Below are 19,074 nucleotides of genomic sequence, written 5' to 3'. Positions count from 1 at the left end.
CAAGCTGAGGGCACAGTTGACTCTACAATCAGGTAAAAACAAGACTATAATTGCGCTAGCATGTTGTCTTCATGAAACATTTCATTTGTACAATAGTACAATATCTCATTACTGTATTACAGGAGCCATGAGGAAGAATCCTTCCAACCAGGATGCCACTGACGAGGCTGTCCAGAACCAGGTCCCCAGGTACCAGAAAGGCTGACCATGCAGGTGGGTGAAGACGTCGCCGCAGTGAATATGAATGACATCACCAGCACAACCAATATTGCTGCTAAGCTGCAGTACTGTATTTTATTTTTTATTTAGCTGCTGCTATGTACAGGGTTATATAATCACATTATCCTCTTAATATATGTAAAGCTGTGAGTGAATGTTCTTAATTCTGACTAGTTATGGAGTGCTGTGCCACAATTCATAAGCTTATTGCACTGATGTATCTACAATATTCAATAACTATTGATTGCTGCTAGGTCATACTTATGTATATTACTGCCATTCTAGCCCTATTTTGTATTGTATTATGTTTATTTTGTACTTTTTCACATTAAAATAATTAATTTTACTATATTTGTTGCTGGACACGTTTTCTTGCACTATTTGATTTTGTAAACATTTTATTTCAATTCATTTGCACATGTTTATTTTGTATCCTTGCTGTATATGCTGTGGAAATGGCAGTACAAATGGTCAGGAATGTTCAAGATGCTACCTGCTGAGGGGCAGAATAGAAATGATCATGTTTTAAGTTGGATAGACATTAGGCCTGTATCAAAATGTAGGACTCCCTCTCAGCATTGGGTGTGTAAGATAAATAAAAATATGCACTGAAAAGTTTTTATAAAAGTCTTAAACTTAATAGATTGAAAACTTTACTAAATAAGCTTAAATCAACATATAAATAGCAACCTTTTTACCCAAATAATGCTGGTTCTATTGGCATTTCAAATCTGAAGCCTGCGTTGTACCATTGAAGCCTCAACTAATATGTCATGGTAAGGTGAGCAGCAACGCCACCATTCCATACACCCTCAGTTCCCGTCAGATACAAACGCATCCCTGTTTCGTGTCACGTCCTTCATCATTCACACCTGGTCTCATTTATCTCATTAGTGTGTGTTTAAATGTTTCCCCTCTGCTCCAACAATGTGGATCATTGTTGCTGTTGTTGGATGTCTATGTGTGTGTTGCTGTTACGTGTGAGTTTATTATACCTGTTGCATACTTTCGTTTTGCTTTAGTCAGCCCTTTTCTTTCGTTGTTTTGTGCTCTGTGTTTGTTTGTTTATCAATTAAAGAATAACTACACCGACTACCCCTGCCTGCACCTGGTTCCTTGCTCCGCAACACTACACCGCACCGTTACAGAATATATGTGCATCAGTTATTGCTTTGAGTGCATTTTAATTTTAATGTGAAAACATGTGCATCATTTTTTTTTATGATTATTTGTACACACCTCACAAAGCTGTTATATATTAATTATCATTATGAGGGAGTAATAAAATGTTGTATTAAGTTCAAGTAATACAAAAAAAATTATCATCATATCCTTCATACTTTTGCCAATATGGCCCTGAAGTTGGCCATTGTTTCATTCTAAATGGTATTTAAAGAGAATATGTTTTTAATGTTAGCTCAAACCTAATTTGTTTTACAGAGACTCTTAAGAAGAATTCATTGACGGCACAAGTGAACCAGCAGGAGGCAGAGAGGGCACTGGGAGTCAGCCAGGGCACTGGGAGTCAGCCAGGGCACTGGGAGTCAGCCAGGGCACTGGGAGGTAGAGAGGGCACTGGGAGACAGAGAGGGCACTGGGAGGCAGAGAGGGCACTGGGAGGCAGAGAGGGCACTGGGAGGCAGAGAGGGCACTGGGAGGTAGACCGGGCACTGGGAGGCAGAGAGGGCACTGGGAGGCAGAGAGGGCACTGGGAGGCAGAGAGGGCACTGGGAGGCAGAGAGGTCACTGTCGAAATGGTTCACTGGGGTAAGAGACAGAGGAGGACGAAGGGCATCCAGACAGCAGGGTTTCCGCGGGTCATTAAAAAGCATGAAAAGTAACGAAATAGATTTTGTGAAAATTCAGGCATGGACTGGCATGAAAAAGCATGAACTTCAATGTTCAAAGGCATTAAAAATTATGTAAACTTGATGGAATAAAAACATAGTTTTTCACAATTTATTTAGATTATATAATCATATAAACCTAATTTTGATCGGAAGTAATGATTGACAGGCGGGACCTTTTAATTAGCTGTTTTTTTACAGTAGTACAGTACCACGAAATGCAGTAATATATCCTAATGATAATATAATATTCTAGCTAACTTACAACATATAATAACACTGCAGCTTGTTAGTATATTTGTATTAGTGGTTCTTTGGTCTTGTCTTGAACTGTATTTAGTAATACACTTTAGTTAGGGTTCCCAGCTGGCTTAGTTGCAATGCAGTCAGTCATTCCAAACCAAAGACCTGACTTACTAATTTGACAAGATGTTTTGAGCATTACTACACAAGATAAATATATATATATATATATATATATATATATATATATATATATATATATATATATATATATATATATATATATATATATATATAACCAGTAACATGTATGATATTCTTAATTTGCAAGAATCTTATTTGCCACACAGATTAATAATAGAACTACAGTATTATTTATTTTTTTATTATTATTTTATTTCTATTCTGCATTATTGTTGGCTGACTCGACCATTAAAAAAGCAGTTTGCATTTGTACTTTCTTAAATACGTTTTCCTTGTTGTGACTATGGCGTTAATGTATTAAAGCAAAATATGTAAATACTAGTAGTACTAAAGTACTTTTTTGAGTAGTACTTTAACCCTTACTTTTTTTGGGTGGTACTTTTACTTGAGTACATTTTGGGACAAGTAACTGTACTTTTACTTGAGTACAGATGTTCAGTACTCTACCCACACCTGATTGCGGCATTAGATAGTCTTGTTCATGAGGTTACGGACTTGGTCTTCCTTACACAACCTCAAGCTCATCCCACTCAATCTCTTCTCACTGTAATGTTGGTTACAAGCTGATATATACATTGAAAGGTGTGTCTACCTAACAAAGAGCAGGTTTCCAAGACAGTAACCCCCATGCCAAATGGTCAATGTGAACATTCCTGTGGTTATCAGAGCACAACCTACAGAGAGAATCTAAACAGAGAGGTTTCTGTTGTTCTCATTATCTAGACACATTCACTTACATTCATATTGTAATTGTTAATGCTCAGATTCCACAGTTGAAATAAAAGACCCTCAACCACGGCCAGGAAGAGAGGAGAAATGAGGAGATGGGGAGTGGAAAAAAGGGAAATAGGAGTACAGGGGGAGAGGAAAAGAGAGGAAGTTAAGAAGACAGGAAGAGAGGAATGAGGAAGAGGAAAAGAGGAGAAGAAGAGAGGATAGGAAGAAAGGAGCAGAGACGAAGGAGGAGAGATGAAGATGGAAGAACAAAGAGGGAGAAATGGGAAAGATAAAGAGAGGAGCAGAGGAGAGGAGGAAAGAAGGAGAGGAGACAAGTAAATGGGGAGAGGAAAAGTGAAGCAAAATGGGAGACAAGGAGTGGGAGAGAGCAGAGGGGGAGAGGAAACAAGGAAGTGACAAGTATAGGAAGAGGAGTAGAGGGAGAAAGGAGGAGGGGGAGAGGTGGAAAGTGGAAGGAAACGAGGAAGAGAGGAGAGAAAGAATGGAACAGAGGAAGATGAAGATAGAAGAGCAGAGGGGGAGAAGAAAGGAGGAAAGGGGGAGAGCAGGAGAGGAAGAAAGGAAGTGAAGAGTGGAGTAAGAGGAGGAAAGGAGAAGAGAGATTGAGAAAGGAGAGGTGGACATTGGGAGAGAAATGAGAGAATGAGAGGGAGAACAGGAGAGGCAGAGGAGCAGAAGGAGAGATGAGGAAAGAGAGAGTGGAAGAGGAAGAGAGGAGATAGTGTAAAAGAGATAAACTGGATCAGAGTAAACAGGAGAGGGAGGTAGAGAGGAGACACTGGATAAGAGGGGACAGCAGAGGGAGGTAGAGAGGAGACACTGGATCAGAGGGGACAGGAGAGGGAGGTAGAGAGGAGACACTGGATCAGATGGGACAGAGACACCCTGAAACACAGGAGAAGATGTGTGTGTGTTTTCTATCCATGTTTCTATCAGGTTCTGTTCACCTGGTGTGCTACATGGTTCTCTTTCTTCGTGGTTAGTAGATCAGTTAACAGGAGGAGGTTCACTAAGTTTCTGTTGTTGGACGGTCAACTGTCACATCAATCCAATGGCTTTGGTGGTCTGTGTTTAGTAAAGTTTTTACAGCATTTTGTCTGTGCACACACACACACACACACACATTATATATAAAACAATCCTAAATAATATGTTTTAAAACACCTTTTTTATTCTGTCAAATCTGGGACACTGAAAATCATACAGAAGCAGGAATGTTTTGTCAACAATTAAAAAAATAAACATTCTACAGACATCCATGTTTACAAACACCAATGATGAACAATAACAACCAGAAGAATGATTTCTAAATGTGAAGGTTTTACAGACCAGTGTGGTGATTCATTCTATTGATTAATGACTCTAGTTTACAGGTTACATCTTCAGTGGTGTTTAATCAGGAATATTTACAATCATATGATGTATTTACTCACTACTAGAGAGTTATTGTCAGTGTTTTACTACAGTGTCCTACTGAACATGACCATGATTAGAGCGACACAGGGACCATCAGACACAGAGACACTGAGGAGTCAGAATCAACCCCAAACCCTGGATAGAGGGGCTCAGTGAATGTGGTGTTTAATGTACAGGTGGGTCAGTGTGTCAGAGGAGACCCTGTAGAAGGACAGAGTGCCAGCTGGCCAGTCCAGATACACTCCTACTCTGTGGGAGTCTGAGGAGGTGACAGGTAGGACAGTTGTCTTAATATTGTGCCTGACAGAGTAACAGTCATCATAACAGTACAGACTCCAGGACTTGTCATTGTATCCAAGACAACAGTCAAAACCCCCTCCTCTCCTATTGATTTCTTTATATGTCACTCCTATATCAGCTCCTCCCCCACTCCACTCTACCTCCCAGTAACAGCATCCAGACAGACCCTCTCTACACAACACCTGTGTCACGTCCTCAAATCTCTCTGGGTGATCAGGATACGGCTGCTCCTCTCTCCTCCTTGTCACCTTTCTGTTCTCCTCAGACAGAGAGAGGTTTCTGTTTACTGTGTTTGGGTCCAGAGTGAGATCACAGACATCTGATGGATGAGACCAAGACACAATATTACACATCATCATCATTCATATTATACACACACATGCAGAATGAAACAAATATGGACAAACTTACACAAACAGACATGTACACACACACACAAACACACACACACAGACACACACACACACACAGACACAGACACACACACACACACACACACACACACACACACACAGACACACACACACCAGCTGTATATGTGTTCTGTATAATAATTCACTTACATTTCTTCGGTCCTGATTTCAACCTCCACTCTCCACCATGATCCATACTGTGGAAGAAGCAGAGGAGCAGACTGTCATTCAGTGACACACAACCTGTTTTACACACACACACACACACACATACCTGCAACACAAGCAACCACACAAGCCCCACTCCCCGATAACACAAACATAAACCACCCCTCCACCCATCACACACCATACACAACCCCTCCTCCAATTAACACACCATATTTATTTTTAAATTGGTGCGGCCGGTTCTGGGGTAGTAACTGCTATGGACCCTGTATTCTGTTTAGAAGCAGAGGTCAGGAAGGGGAGGGGCACTATGGACCCTGTGTTCTGTTTACAAGCAGAGGTCAGGAAGGGGAGGGGTACTATGGACCCTGTGTTCTGTTTAGAAGCAGAGGTCAGGAAGGGGAGGGGTACTATGGACCCTGTGTTCTGTTTAGAAGCAGAGGTCAGGAAGGGGAGGGGCACTATGGACCCTGTGTTCTGTTTACAAGCAGAGGTCAGGAAGGGGAGGGGTACTATGGACCCTGTGTTCTGTTTAGAAGCAGAGGTCAGGAAGGGGAGGGGTACTATGGACCCTGTGTTCTGTTTAGAAGCAGAGGTCAGGAAGGGGAGGGGTACTATGGACCCTGTGTTCTGTTTAGAATCAGAGGTCAGGAAGGGGAGGGGTACTATGGACCCTGTGTTCTGTTTAGAAGCAGAGGTCAGGAAGGGGAGGGGTACTATGGACCCTGTGTTCTGTTTAGAAACAGAGGTCAGGAAGACACAGGTGAACAGGGAGACAGTGGTGGATGTCTTTCTACACAAGGAAGAGGGGTGATGAGGTCCAGCTGAGATTGTATAGGAAGGATTTGGAGAGGGTGGGGGTCTTTAGATTCCTTGGGGTGTATTCTGATGCCAGACTGACTTGGATTGAGCACTTTGAGAGAGTTGAGGAGAAGTGGATAAATGTATTGTCTGGACTGAGGTGATGAGGAGGTGGCAGGAGCAGTGGAATGGAGACACGACAGACACCTGTTCAGAATACAGGGTGTAGTTGGGGATGGAAGGAGGACAGCTAGGAGCAGAGTGGAGGAATCTGTGTTAACTAGACTGTGGGTGGGACACAGTCATTTAAACAATACATTACATCTGATAGGGAAACATCCAACAGGTCAGTGTGACCATTGTCAGGAAGTTGAGACAGTGGATCATGTGTTGAGGCAGTGTGGGTGATATGAGGGGGAGAGGCTGAGATTAAGACTGGGTTTAAGAGGAGAAGGGATGAGTTGAGTTTAAATAATATTTTGGGTGTTCAGTCACAGTGTTAGAATATTTATTTATATTTCAGGGGAAAACTGAATTTCATGGATACAGTAAATAATGTTTTCCTATGATTATCAATTGCTACACAAAATGATTACAGGTAGGCAGGTCTGTATTAGACACATATTACATAATGCAAAACAACATGACAACTTAATACCACATTACTGATTACTGATTCAGCAAACATCTAAAGGACTTACTTGAGTTTCTCCAGTCTCCAGTGTGGATCCTCCAGTCCAGCAGAGAGCAGTCTGACTCCCAAGTCTCCTGGGTGATTGTAGCTCAGATCCAGTTCTTTCAGGTGTGAGGGGTTTGACTTCAGAGCTGAGACCAGAGAAGCACAGCCTTCCTTTGTGACCAGACAGCCTGACAGCCTGTACAGAGATTATCATGTTATCATGATTTCATAAACGACTCACATCAACAAAAGTCTATAAACTTCTAAGTACTGATGGGCAACCAAGGCTTTTTAAGCCCTTAGAACATTGTTAAAAAATACGAAATAGTTACTAAAGATTAATTTAGTTAATAAACAGTTCACAATAGTGACATCTCCTGATCAGTAATAAATAATTTGAGGTTATGAGTTCAGTTGAAACATTTTTTGAAATAGTCACTGCCTGTAACTCATGTCCCCAACACCACCTGTTTGACCAACCTGTTGTAGAATGTACATAAAATGGTGAATTAGGTGTCAAGTAGAGGTCAGTGAGTGAAAGCAACCTGGCATCGAAGACAGAACAGGGAGCATTTTACAACAAGGTTTAAAAAATAATCAAAGATTCAGACGTCGTTGATCACAAGGTTTTGAAGAAGTAACTTCCCATTTAGAAACTACATGTTTGAAATCTATGACTAAATTTAACAACCTAGCCCTTGGTAATTAAATCTCAATTGAAAAGAAGCCAGATTTTCAATAGAAAGGTATTTACAAAACATGATTTCTGCTGCCACTCTGCTATTGTTATTTCAGCTGCCACTCTGCTATTGTTGATCAGGAGATTGATCTAAACTCTCCAATCAAGGGTTGCTTTGAAATATCAACCCATTCATCCATCCATGTTAAAGGGCTGAGTCTTGTATCGGTGTAATACCATGTGATTGTGATTGCCTCGTTTGATCACATGCTTTTTCCAAATCCTCTTGTAAAATACAGGCTTCTATGGATTATGGACCAGGCAAATGGGGCCAAGGCCCAGGGGACTCTGACAATTAGGGGCCTCAGCTTACAAGGCACCCTGATGGTCAATAATGGTCAGAGGCCCCTGGGACAATATACTGTGAATGCACAATGTAGATAGATAGACCCATAGTGCTTTAATATGTGGACCCTTTAGCCCATCAAGTGTCCCCTGACAACCAGGGCTCCACCTCAACCCATTCCAGGGCTCCACCTCAACCCATTCCAGGGCTCCACCTCAACTCTTACCAGGGCCACTAACTACCAACATGTGTTTGACATTTGATCTACTTGATATTATGTACAGTATATGTATATTAGATACTGTATTTTTTAGTGTGAGCCAATAATAATAATAAATAATATACAGAATTGTTGACATTTCGACAAGGATGGCATTTATCGACAAATTAATCTAAACTTACAAAAAAAACTATATTACCAATTGACTCACTTGGCAGCAGAAATGATGGGTTATTTCTTAAAGACTAAACAAATCTGTCTAACAGCCAAGTACAGGAAATGATCACGGCTAGTGAAAACATACCTGTACATCCTGGAAACATCTGTACCGGCTGAAAGGGTTTTCTCTCCTGCAGGCTTGAAAGTCTACAGACTACGTAAACCTACTCGTCTACTCCTGGAGCACGTGGACATGCTAATTCTACTGAACAAGAATAAATTATGATAATAATATGGACATTGCCTAATGATTCTTTATATTTTTGTTAAGATTTAGAGATTTAGCATTTATGGATGTGCTAGCCAGATTTGGTTTATGTTAATTCATTTTATATAATTGTAATGAATGTAATTAATGTAAAAGCTTGTAACAATAAAGTAATTTATTTCAAATTAGGTTATTTGATGCTGTTGTGGCAATTCTGAATCTGAATGTCTCCTGAGTAAAAGTATATCTAGCATAATTGTTTATATTAAACCGTTATTGAGGTTGTTAACTACATTTTTAAATAAAACATTGAATTTATTGTATAACATATTACAGTGGACATCAGAGGGCTGGAATGAAGATTAGTTCTAATGTGTGATAGACATGGACTAAGTGAAATTATTATTTATTATGTAAGAATATGTTTTTGTTTGTAATGGTGGTTCTGTTAGTTGTGGTGTGTTTTCCCCCTGGCCTGCTGGGATGTCTGACAGGGTTTGGTCTTTACCAGGGATGGAGGCTTGGACCTGCTGGCAGCTCAGAACAGGTGGAGGTGGAAACACAGAAGATGTTTGGATTCCCCTTTTGTTGTGTTGCCCCTCTGTTGTGTTGCTGTCATGTTAAATGTTCTTTTGTCAATTGTGTAACTCACCTCAGAGTCTCCAGTCTACATTGTGGGTCCTTCAGCAGAGCAGAGATCTTCTCCACTCCCATATCCTTCAGGTCATTGTTACTCAGATCCAGTTCTTTCAGGTGTGAGGGGTTTGACTTTAGAGCTGAGACCAGAGAAGCGCAGCCTTCTTCAGTGATTCCACAAACTGACAGTCTGGAGAGAGAATATCATCATGTCACAAACAGAACAATAGTTCATAATAACATTAGAATATCCTCTATATATTACATCATTGTTATGTCAACTCTACTTAAGGACGTACTGTTAAAACTGGCATTGCCTATATATATGACACACAATGTAACCTCCTATCAGTGATGTTGTTAGGCCTGGGCGTCTGGGTCTATAGCCCCAGGTCTTTTATGAATAGCCCCGTATCTCAAATTGACCGAAAGAAAATAATAATAAATAAATAGCCCCATATCTATTCATGTATAATTCTGATGCATTATGACAATGTAGACGTGTAGACTGCTAGTGTGTACATTCACAACCCTGTACTTCCTGTCTGGGGGCGGGTGGAGCCCCGAATGTATAGTGACACCCAGCGACGCCTCTGCCTCCTGTTTAGAAAATCATCAGTGCTGTCATGTAAGTAAATATACTGTAGATGTAAAATGAGGCCCCTCCAAGAACTGCCACCTTAACGTGGTGGAGGGGTTTGAGTACCCGAGTGACCCTAGGAGCTATGTTGTCTGGGGCTATATGCCCCTGGTAGGGTCTCCCAAGGCAAACAGGTCTTAGGCGACGGGTCGGACTAAGAGCGGTTCAAACCCCCCTTAATGATGAAAAAAAATTATGAGTACCGTGACGTTGCCCGGTATGGCGCAGCCGGGGCCCCACCCTGGAGCCAGGCCCGGGGTTGGGGCTCGTATGCGAGCACCTAGTGGCCGGGCCTTCCCCCATGGGGCCCGGCTGGGCTCAGCCCGAACGGGCGACGTGGGGCCGCCCTCCCGTGGGCTCACCACCCACAGGAGGGACCATAAGGAGCCGGTGCGAAGAGGATCGGGCGGCAGTCGAAGGCAGGGGCCTAGACAACCCGATCTCTGGACACGGAAACTAGATCTAGGGACGTGGAATGTCACCTCGCTGGCGGGGAAGGAGCCTGAGTTAGTGCGTGAGGTTGAGAGGTTCCGATTAGAGGTAGTCGGGATCACCTCTACGCACGGCTTGGGCTCTGGAACCACACTCCTTGAGAGAGGATGGACTCTTCACCACTCTGGAATTGCCCATGGTGAGAGGCGGCGGGCTGGTGTGGGTTTGCTTATAGCTCCCCAGCTCTGCCGCCATGTGTTGGAGTTCACCCCGGTGAACGAGAGGGTCGTTTCCCTGCGCCTACAGGTCAGGGATAGGTCTCTCACTGTTGTTTGTGCCTACGGGCCGAACGGCAGTGCAGAGTACCCGACCTTCTTGGAGTCTCTGGGAGGGGTGCTGGAAAGTGCTCCGACTGGGGACTCTATTGTTCTACTGGGGGACTTCAACGCCCACGTGGGCAACGACAGTGACACCTGGAGGGGCGTGATTGGGAGGAACGGCCCCCCTGATCTGAACCCGAGTGGTGTTCAGTTATTGGACTTCTGTGCTAGTCACAGTTTGTCCATAACGAACACCATGTTCAAGCATAAGGGTGTCCATCAGTCCACGTGGCACCAGGACACCCTAGGCCGCAGGTCGATGATCGACTTTGTTGTCGTCTCATCTGACCTGCGGTCGTATGTCTTGGACACTCGGGTGAAGAGAGGGGCGGAGCTGTCAACTGATCACCACCTGGTGGTGAGTTGGATCCGATGGCGGGGAAGAAAGCTGGACAGACTCGGCAGGCCCAAGCGTACTGTAAGGGTCTGCGGGGAACGTCTGGCCGAGTCTCCTGTCAGAGAGATCTTTAACTCCCACCTCCGGCAGAGCTTCGACTGGATCCCGAGGGAGGCTGGAGATATTGAGTCCGAGTGGACCATGTTCTCCACCGCCATTGTCGAAGCGGCCGCTCGGAGCTGTGGCCATAAGGTCTCCGGTTCCTGTCGAGGCGGCAATCCCCGAACCCGGTGGTGGACACCGGAAGTAAGGGATGCCGTCAAGCTGAAGAAGGAGTCCTATCAGGCCTGGTTGGCTTGTGGGACTCCGGACGCAGCTGACGGGTACCGACAGGCCAAGCGGGCTGCAGCCCGGGTGGTTGTGGAGGCAAAAACTCGGGCCTGGGAGGAGTTCGGTGAGGCCATGGAGAAGGACTATCGGCTGGCCTCGAAGAGATTCTGGCAAACCATCCGGCGCCTCAGGAGAGGGAAACAGTGCCCTACCAACGCTGTTTACAGTAGAGGTGGGCAGCTGTTGACCTCAACTGAGGATGTCGTCGGGCGGTGGAAGGAGTACTTCGAGGATCTCCTCAATCCCGCTGTCACGTTTTCCATTGAGGAAGCAGAGGATCAAGGCTCAGAGGTGGACTCGTCCATCACCCGGGCTGAAGTCACAGAGGTAGTCTAGAAACTCCTCGGTGGCAAGGCACCGGGGGTGGATGAGATCCGCCCTGAGTACCTCAAGTCTCTTGATGTTGTGGGGCTGTCTTGGTTGACACGCCTGTGCAACATTGCGTGGCGGTCGGGGACAGTGCCTCTGGGATGGCAGACCGGGGTGGTGGTCCCTCTTTTTAAGAAGGGGGACCGGAGGGTGTGTTCCATCTATAGGGGAATCATACTTCTCAGCCTCCCCGGAAAAGTCTATGCCAGGGTTCTGGAGAGGAGAATACGGCCGATAGTAGAACCTCGGATTCAGGAGGAACAGTGTGGTTTTCGTCCGGGCCGTGGAACACTGGACCAGCTCTATACCCTCTACGGGGTGTTGGAGGGTTCATGGGAGTTTGCCCAACCAATCCACATGTGTTTTGTGGATTTGGAGAAGGCATTCGACTGTGTCCCTCGCGGCATCTTGTGGAGGGTGCTTGGGGAATATGGGGTCCTGGGTCCTTTGCTAAGGGCTGTCAGGTCCCTGTACAACCGAAACAGGAGCTTGGTCCGCATTGCCGGCAGTAAGTCAGACTTGTTCCCAGTGCATGTTGGACTCCGGCAGGGCTGCCCTTTGTCACCGGTTCTGTTCGTAATTTTTATGGACAGAATTTCTAGGCGCAGCCAGGGGCCGGAGGGTGTCAGGTTTGGGGACCACACAATTTCGTCTCTGCTCTTTGCAGATGATGTTGTCGTGTTGGCCCCTTCTAACCAGGACCTTCAGCATGCGCTGGGACGGTTTGCAGCCGAGTGTGAAGCGGTGGGGAGGAAAATCAGTACCTCCAAATCCGAGGCCATGGTCCTCAGTCGGAAAAGGGTGGCTTGTCCACTTCAGGTTGGTGGAGAGTGCCTACCTCAAGTGGAGGAGTTTAAGTATCTAGGGGTCTTGTTCACGAGTGAGGGAAGGATGGAACGGGAGATTGACAGACGGATCGGTGCAGCTTCTGCAGTAATGCAGTCGATGTATCGGTCTGTCGTGGTGAAGAAAGAGCTGAGCCGCAAGGCGAAGCTCTCGATTTACCAGTCAATCTACGTTCCTACTCTCACCTATGGTCATGAGCTTTGGGTCATGACCGAAAGGACAAGATCCCGGCTACAGGTGGCCGAAATGAGCTTTCTCCGCAGGGTGGCCGGGCGATCCCTTAGAGATAGGGTGAGAAGCTCGGTCACCTGGGAGGAGCTCAGAGTAGAGCCGCTGCTCCTCCACATCGAGAGGGGTCAGCTGAGGTGGTTTGGGCATCTTTTTCGGATGCCTCCGGAACGCCTTCCTGGGAAGGTGTTCCGGTCCCGTCCCACCGGGAGGAGACCCCGGGGAAGACCTAGGACACGCTGGAGGGACTATGTCTCCCGGCTGGCCTGGGAACGCCTCGGTGTCCCCCCGGAAGAGCTGGAGGAAGTGTCTGGGGAGAGGGAAGTCTGGGCATCCCTGCTTAGACTGCTGCCCCCGCGACCCGGCCCCGGATAAGCGGAAGAAGATGGTATGGTATGGTATGTAAAATGAGGGTTTGTGTTGGGGGGGGGGTAATTTGCATGACTGTACTTACAGAGCAGTTCTGCAGGTTTTGATCACTGGCAACATCCCCAGAAGACCTTCCTCAGATGAGGAGTATTTCTTCAGGTCAAACACATCAATCTCCTCTTCTGAAGTCAGTAATACAAAGGCCAGAGCTGACCACTGTGCAGGTGACAGTTCTTCTCTGGAGGGACGTCCTAAACTCAGGTATCTTTGGATCTCCTCCACTAGAGAATGGTCATTCAGTTCATTCAGACAGTGGAACAGATTGATGCACCTCTCTGAAGAGGGATTCTCCCTGATCTTCTCCTTGATGTACTTGACTGTTTCTTCATGGCTCTGTGAGCTGCTTCTGGTCTTTGTCAGTAGACCTCGTAAATGCTTCTGATTTGACTCCAGTGAGAGACCCAGAAGGAAGCGGAGGAAAAGGTCCAGGTGTCCAGTCTTACTCTGGAAGGCTTTATCCACAGCAGTCTTGTGAAAATCTATTTCAGGTATTGTCCAGGGTAGACGTGTTATGAAGGTTGATTGTTGTTCATCCATTAGATTCTTATTTTTGTTTTTGAATGAGAGAAACACATAGACAGCCGCTAAAAACTCCTGAATACTCAGATGGACAAAGCAGAACACCTTGTCCTGGTTCAACCCACATTCCTCTTTAAAGATCTGTGTACAGACTCCTGAGTACACTGATGCTTCATTGATATCAATGCCACACTCTTTCAGGTCTTCTTCATAGAAAATCAGATTGCCTTTCTGTAGCTGTTGAAAAGCCAGTTTTCCCAGTGTCAGAATGCTCTTTTTATTCCAGTGTGGTTCTGTCACTTTTTTCCCATCATACTTTACATTCCTGTGTTTGGACTGAAACACAAGGAAGTGTGAGTACATGTCTGTTAGGGTCTTGGGCAGCTCTCCTTTATCATCTGTAGTCAACATGTGCTAAAGGATTGTAGCAACGATCCAACAGAAGACTGGTATGTGACACATGATGTGGAGGCTCCTTGATGTCTTTATGTGTGAGATGATTCTGCTGGCCAGGTCCTCATCAGTGAATCTCTTCCTGAAGTACTCCTCTTTCTGTAGGTCATTGAACCCTCTGACCTCTGTCACCAGGCCAACACACCCTGAAGGGATCTGATTGGCTGCTGCAGGTCTGGTAGTTATCCAGAGGAGAGCAGAGGGAAGCAGATTTCCCTTGATGAGGTTTGTCAGCAGCACATCCACTGAGGTTGACTCTGTGACATCACAACAGCTCTTGTTGTTCTGGAAGTCAAGGGGCAGTCGGCACTCATCAAGACCATCAAAGATGAACAGAACTTTGTATTTGTTGTAGTTAGAGATTCTTGCTTTATTGGTTTCAACTGAGAAATAATTGATGAGTTGAATCAAACTGAGTTCATCCCCTTTCATTAAATTCAGCTCTCTAAAAGGGAGGGGAAATACAAATTGGACTTCCTGATTGGCTTTTCCTTCAGCCCAGTCCAGGATGAACTTCTGCACAGAAACAGTTTTTCCAATTCCAGCAACACCCTTTGTCATCACAGTTCTGATAGGTTTGTCTTGTCCAGGTGTGGGTTTGAAGATGTCATTACATTTGATTGCTGTCTCTGGTCTTGTTTGTTTCCTGGTTGTTGTCTCAATCTGTCTCACCTCATGTTCATTATTGACTCCTCCACTTCCACCCTCTGTGATGTAGAGCTCTGTGTAGATCTTATTGAGAAGTGTTGGGTTCCCTTGTTTAGCGATACCCTCAAATAAGCACTGACACTTCTTCTTCAGGTTAGATTTGAGATCATGTTGGTAAATCACTGCAAGCTCATCTGAAATAAATAATCCAGATGATATCAATGATGTCTCTATAAAGGCTTACACTATTTCATCAATTAATGAATTACACAAAGAATATGAATATGAATGTTCTTTTAAATTGCAGTATTGTAATAAATTGTAATCAATAAAGTTTGCAAAATATTGGCAAAATGTGATATTGCGATATTTGTTGTGATTATTGCAGTACTGATATTAATTTAGATATTCTTAAACATATGCAACAACACGAAGGTTATGGGAAAACCCATCAAAATAGATTCATAACATATGATAACTAAAACATTGGTTTTCTTACAACACAAGGGTTTATTTCAACTGACAGTCATATTGGACTGATAAAACATGAATAAATAAAGACCATGTCTACAGAACAGGACATGTTGTACTGGTGGTACAGGGGACCTGACAACCCTTTATAACCTTTTAGAGTTCCAGACAGGCAGCAAACTGGGGATCAGAACTGTGATTTGTACTTGCATTTGCATTATTTGCACATTAATACATCCCAGTTGTACATACATTATACTTAATACTTATATTATACTTAATACTTACATTATACTTTATACTTATATTATACTTAATACTTATATTATACTTAATACTAACATTATACTTAATACTTATATTATACCTAATACTTGTACATACATTATACACTATATAGTTATATTATACTTAATACTTGTACATACATTATACTTAATACTTATATAATATTTAATACTTGTACATTTTCTACCCTCTTCTAATTGCACTTCTGGTTAGATGATACTACATTTTGTTGTACTGTACTTGTTGTACTGTTCAATGACAATGAAGTTGAATCTTCACTTAAGTTTTAGAAAAACTGGTTCAGATGAGCCCTTTCAAAATCCATAGCAACGCCAGCCATGCAGGTCATTGGTTGTGTCTGCCAGTGCATATATAAAGGTAAAGACATCTGTAGAAGCATCTAGAGCTGTTTCCACCATGAGAATGGCAAGTTATCATGATTTAAGCTATTTTCAACGCTGATTAATAGGTGGAGCTTGAGAGATGGGTCATAGCATTTCGGAGGTAGAGGAGAAGTTTGGATTTCCACACACTACCATTTAAAGGGTGTACTGTGAATCCAAGAATTCTGGCCAAACATCCAACTGACGACAGCAGTATGGCCATAAAAAGACTGTGGGAGAACGTGACCAGCATCAACTAGCAAGAATTGTTTCACCCGGTAGACCTGCAACACTGCCTCAGATAACATCTGGATTCAATGCTGGGCCCTCAACAAACATCAGCATGAGGACTGTGCAACGTTCCCTCATGGATATAGGTGCTCCCATGGGAGACCAACCAAGTATTAGACTGGTGTACCAGGTTTTCTGGCACTTCAATGTAATCTAAAGTTTTTCTTAGGATATGCTTTTAAGTTAAGTCTCCACAGTAGAGGAATACCTGTCAACTCTCAAACAGGGCCAGTCACAAGTATTGGCTTTTTAGACACGGTACTTAATCAACACTAAAAAACAAATGATCGCATGGACACAGACTACAAACTAACTTTGCTTCCGCAAAGGGAATCTGAACGCTGTTCGCTAGAAGAGTCTGGTGTTTCAGCCTTTGTAAAGGTGCCTATTGTATTTCTTGGCAGTGCATACATCATTAGAGATTTTTTTAATTTATTAAACCTCAAATCTAGTGAAAAGTCATTTTGCATTTTTAGATTGCGCAACATGTTATTGCAAATATTTTGTCAATATATCATGAACACAAAATTGTAAGATACGTATCTGTCTCTCGTCTCTTTCTTCCATGTTAAGTTCTTCAACACAGAAGAGGTTGTTATACGTTGTCTCAAGGTCACTATAATATCATTTGGAACATTCAACAGTAAAGTCAGACAACTCTTACTTTTCTCCAGTGTGTCAGCAAGATCCTTCTGGTACATGTTCCTCAGGACATGCAGTGTGATCTTCAGAGCCCCCTCGTTGGCACTGCTCTCCTGCTTCTCATCTTCAGGGTCCACACCTTCCTCATCCTCCCTCTGACTCTCAAATCCTTCTGGGAGATCTGAACTCAGCATTATCTTAAACCTCTTTAACTCCTTCTTCACAAATATCATGATATTCTGTTCAAGTAACTGAAAGTGAAAAAGTGAAAGTGAAAAAGTTAGACTAAAATAAAGTCCTTTAAATATCAAAAGATATTAACAAATGCATGAAAGACTGACAGGTTAACTTTACTTAAGGTAAAAATAAATAAATGTAGATAACAGGACCACATACACTGAATATAGAGGACAGGTCTGTTTGATGACTCTGGACAGATTGACCACTGAGAATCTCAGACTCTGATCTCTCCTGTTGGTCTCTGTGGACAAAACATGACATTACATCTACACTTCGAGAGTTTGTACAGACTCACACAGTTTTGTGCTTCAGATTTCAGGACTAACAACTTTTTTCAAATAAAAAAACAAATAAATGCTACTATACATAATCCAACATTCACTATTGTATCTCTGTAATAGAAACATGTGGGCTCCTAAATCCATTTAAATCACAGTTAAAAACCACAACACACAAAGTTCATCATAAACCTCAACCTGGATATAGTATTGTGAGAAGATGAAGGGTTTTCTGGGCTTGAAGATTTTCTATGAATAATTGAACTGGTTCTCTGGTTCTTTTTCTCTTTTTTCAATTTAATCTCAATATAACCTCTGTCATTTGTCAAGGCCACACTTCAATTTCAAATCACAAAGTTACTAAAAACCATTTGTAAAAAAGGCCTTGGTATTAATCTCCTAAACTCAATATATATTATTTTTCATGTATTATTTCTGACAAAAAGTACATATACCAAAATTGCCTTGTGTGTGTGTGTGTGTGTGTGATACTGATAGCCGACATTAGCTTCAAAGCTAACATGTATTTATCAATTTATTAAACTATAAAAAGGCAATCTTATTCTTATTTATTTATTACCATGGTATATTGTATAATGCCGGTTAACCATTTCCATGATCTATATCTATACAATGGTATAAATAAATATTACACACCTGAAAAGTGTAAGTTAACCATATAAATATTATACTAAAACCTCAGCACTGATATGTAATACACATTATGAAAGTTTAGTTAATTAATTTAAATATTAAACTAAAACACCCATAGCATCAATATTAAATACAAACCTGGATTTAAAACATTAGTAAACAGATACAACAGTATCTAAAACTTATCAAAACCCAGCTTCTTTTTATTTCTCACCCTGAATCTCCTGTTTTGAAGTTCAGATGTTCACCCATAGACCGGTCACTCTTCATGGACACACAACTGGGTACAGGGGAGGCTGGTCTCTTCTGCCGTTTTACCCTTCAACACAACAGCGGGAAATATTCAGTCACTTTTCTACTCTGACCAAAGATGTGGAAATCCATTCTCAAACCAAATTATTATTATTTCACCTTTTAGCTCTGGTGTCATTTTCACCAAACATTCTGATTTTAGAGGCAGAGCCGTCAACCTCCCTCTCTCCAGTAAGACTCATTTTAGAGGAAGTCCCCTCTTCTCTCTCTATCTGATTAGACCTGTAAGCACATAATGGAGAGAAACACACTTCCTGGATCAAGACTCAAAGACTAGAAGTCACAATGTATTGATCAGATACAAACTGAAGAATAACAAGCATTACTATAATCAAATACCAGTAAATAACAAACACAGAAGTAAATTATGCTTTAGCTTTTACATAGATTTTACTGACAACAAATCAACACATTTGAGAACGTGGACTGAATAACTACATTGATGTTACAGCACTTTAACACTGATAATGACTTACTCCAAATGATCACTCTCTCTGCTTTGTTCTTT

At 42.8% G+C, this 19,074-nt stretch overlaps 1 protein-coding gene across 1 annotated transcript in view; it reads right to left on the bottom strand.

Annotated features, from left to right (window-relative positions):
• Nucleotides 1–18,702, bottom strand: part of LOC114840345 (NLR family CARD domain-containing protein 3-like) — a 246,059-nt gene extending 227,357 nt beyond the window's left edge. Inside the window, 5 exon segments of the mRNA XM_034295460.1 lie at nucleotides 7,051–7,224; nucleotides 13,413–15,201; nucleotides 17,105–17,333; nucleotides 17,479–17,563; nucleotides 18,666–18,702. Of these exon segments, the coding sequence (XP_034151351.1) occupies nucleotides 7,051–7,224; nucleotides 13,413–15,201; nucleotides 17,105–17,333; nucleotides 17,479–17,563; nucleotides 18,666–18,697 (2,309 nt within the window). The 5' untranslated portion in view covers nucleotides 18,698–18,702.
• Nucleotides 18,703–19,074: the final 372 nt, after the last annotated feature.

This window comes from Esox lucius, chromosome 11 (genome assembly GCF_011004845.1).
Source record: "Esox lucius isolate fEsoLuc1 chromosome 11, fEsoLuc1.pri, whole genome shotgun sequence".
Classification (NCBI taxonomy): domain Eukaryota; kingdom Metazoa; phylum Chordata; class Actinopteri; order Esociformes; family Esocidae; genus Esox; species Esox lucius.
The sequence above is the reverse complement of the archived record's forward strand: the minus strand, read 5'-3'. Positions and strand labels throughout refer to the sequence as shown.